Source organism: Etheostoma spectabile, unplaced genomic scaffold (genome assembly GCF_008692095.1).
Source record: "Etheostoma spectabile isolate EspeVRDwgs_2016 unplaced genomic scaffold, UIUC_Espe_1.0 scaffold00012065, whole genome shotgun sequence".
Classification (NCBI taxonomy): domain Eukaryota; kingdom Metazoa; phylum Chordata; class Actinopteri; order Perciformes; family Percidae; genus Etheostoma; species Etheostoma spectabile.
This window is the reverse complement of record NW_022603923.1, coordinates 4,087-6,892: the sequence shown is the minus strand read 5'-3', so window position 1 is coordinate 6,892 and position 2,806 is coordinate 4,087. Positions and strand designations below refer to the sequence as shown.

The 2,806-nt window shown below is 47.0% G+C and overlaps 1 protein-coding gene across 1 annotated transcript; it reads left to right on the top strand.

The window, feature by feature from the left end:
• Nucleotides 1-217: 217 nt before the first annotated feature.
• LOC116679407 (transcription factor 7) lies at nucleotides 218-2,503 on the top strand (the record flags this gene model as incomplete). The annotated part of the gene is given in 3 exon segments (XM_032509056.1): nucleotides 218-372; nucleotides 1,338-1,461; nucleotides 2,396-2,503. Coding segments are annotated over 3 exon segments (387 nt in total), but the record flags the coding sequence as incomplete, so codon positions are not given.
• Between the last annotated feature and the right edge of the window lie 303 nt (nucleotides 2,504-2,806).

Here is a 2,806-nt window from a genome sequence, read left to right as displayed (position 1 = left end):
GTTTTTTCCCCTCAATGTTTTGTCATTTTTGACGTCCAATATTTCTGATATGAAACAACTTGGAAACGGGTGAGATTTGACCCCAGAAACAACGTTTTTTCTCACATTTTTGTCGTTTTTCTTGACCATTTTGTAGATGTTTTTGACCATATTTAACAGAACTCTGCTCTCTGAGAACCAGTCTTACAGCGTCCTGTTGTCTTCTGTGTCCCCGCAGTGGTCCGTCCATCCTCTCGTCCCTCTCCTCCTCTACAGCGACACACACTTCCCTCCCCCCTCTCCGTACAGCCGGCCAATCAGTGCACCCGCTGCCCGGCAGGCCGACGCCCACTCCAACACGCACGCCCGTAACCACGCCAACGGTGTCTCCAGGTGAGAAAATCTGTCTCTGCGGTATTAGACAGCCTGTCTCTTCAGTATTTGACAGCCTGTCTCTGCAGTATTTGACAACCTGTCTCTGCCGTATTTGACAGCTTGTCTTCAGTATTTGACAGCCTGTCTCTGCAGTATTTGACAACCTGTCTCTGCGGTATTTGACAACCTGTCTTCAGTATTTGACAGCTTGTCTTCAGTATTTGACAACCTGTCTTCAGTATTTGACAGCTTGTCTTCAGTATTTGACAACCTGTCTCTGCGGTATTTGACAGCCTGTCTTCAGTATTTGACAGCTTGTCTTCAGTATTTGACAGCCTGTCTTCAGTATTTGACAGCTTGTCTTCAGTATTTGACAGCCTGTCTTCAGTATTTGACAGCCTGTCTTCAGTATTTGACAGCCTGTCTCTGCCGTATTTGACAACCTGTCTCTGCCGTATTTGACAGCCTGTCTTCAGTATTTGACAGCTTGTCTTCAGTATTTGACAACCTGTCTCTGCTGTATTTGACAACCTGTCTCTGCCGTATTTGACAACCTGTCTCTGTAGTATTTGACAACCTGTCTCTGCAGTATTTGACAACCTGTCTCTGCGGTATTTGACAGCCTGTCTCTGCGGTATTTGACAACCTGTCTCTGCGGTATTTGACAGCCTGTCTTCAGTATTTGACAGCCTGTCTCTGCCGTATTTGACAGCCTGTCTTCAGTATTTGACAGCTTGTCTTCAGTATTTGACAACCTGTCTCTGCCGTATTTGACAACCTGTCTCTGCGGTATTTGACAGCCTGTCTCTGCAATATTTGACAGTCTGTCTCTGCGGTATTTGACAACCTGTCTCTGCGGTATTAGACGTCCTGTCTCTGCGGTATTTGACAGCCTGTCTCTGCGGTATTTGACAGCCTGTCTCTGCGGTATTTGACAGCCTGTCTCTGCGGTATTTGACCGCCTGTCTCTGCGTCTCTTGCAGCCGGCCCGTGGTGAAGAAGCCTCTGAACGCCTTCATGCTCTACATGAAGGAGACGAGACACAAAGTTCTGCAGGAGGGACGAGAGAGAGCGAGCGCCGCCGTCAACCGGACCCTGGGACGCAGGGTGGGCGAGACATTAAACATGTTGTCCTCATGTTGTCCTCATGTTGTCTTCATGTTGTCCTCATGTTGTCTTCATGTTGTCCTCATGTTGTCTTCATGTTGTCTTCATGTTGTCCTCATGTTGCCCTCATGTTGTCTTCATGTTGTCCTCATGTTGCCCTCATGTTGTCTTCATGTTGTCCTCATGTTGTCCTCATGTTGCCCTCCTGTTGTCCTCATGTTGTCCTCATGTTGTCCTCATGTTGTCTTCATGTTGTCCTCTTATTGCCCTCATGTTGTCCTCATGTTGCCCTCATGTTGTCCTCATGTTGTCTTCATGTTGTCTTCATGTTGTCTTCATGTTGCCCTCATGTTGTCTTCATGTTGTCTTCATGTTGTCCTCATGTTGCCCTCCTGTTGTCCTCATGTTGTCCTCATGTTGTCCTCATGTTGTCTTCATGTTGTCCCTCATGTTGTCCTCATGTTGCCCTCATGTTGTCTTCATGTTGTCCCCATGTTGTCCCCATGTTGTCTTCATGTTGCCCTCATGTTGTCTTCATGTTGTCTTCATGTTGTCCTCATGTTGCCCTCATGTTGTCTTCATGTTGCCCTCATGTTGTCTTCATGTTGTCCTCATGTTGCCCTCATGTTGTCTTCATGTTGTCTCTATGTTGTCTTCATGTTGTCCTCATGTTGTCCTCATGTTGTCTTCATGTTGTACTCATGTTGTCCTCATGTTGCCCCCATGTTGTCCTCATGTTGTCCTCATGTTGTCCTCATGTTGTCCTATATCAATGTTCTTTTTAATTCCCCAAAATAACACGATTGATTCCAACGTTCTTTGCCAAGTACACATCTCTACTTTCCTACTGAAGTAACTAATACCCGTGAAGTAACTAATACCCGTGAAGTAACTAATACCCGTGAAGTAACTAATACCCGTCCCCGTGTCTCAGTGGCGCGCCCTGTCCCGCTCCGAGCAGTCCAAGTACTACGCCCTGGCCCAGGAGGAGAGACTGCTCCACCTGCAGCTCCACCCCGGCTGGTCCGCCCGGGACAACTACGTAAGTACTGCAGCGGGGGGGAGTAACTGAGTACTTTTACTGCAGCGGGGGAGTAACTGAGTACTTTTACTGCAGCGGGGGAGTAACTGAGTACTTTTACTGCAGCGGGGGGGAGTAACTGAGTACTTTTACTGCAGCGGGGGAGAGTAACTAAGTACTTTTACTCCAGTACTGTACTTGAGTCCAGATGTTGACGTACTTGTACTTTACTTAATCCTTTTCTTTTCATGTTACTTTCTACTTCTACTCCACTACATTCATCTGACAGCTTTAGTTACTGGTTACCCTAGTTACCTTAGTTAC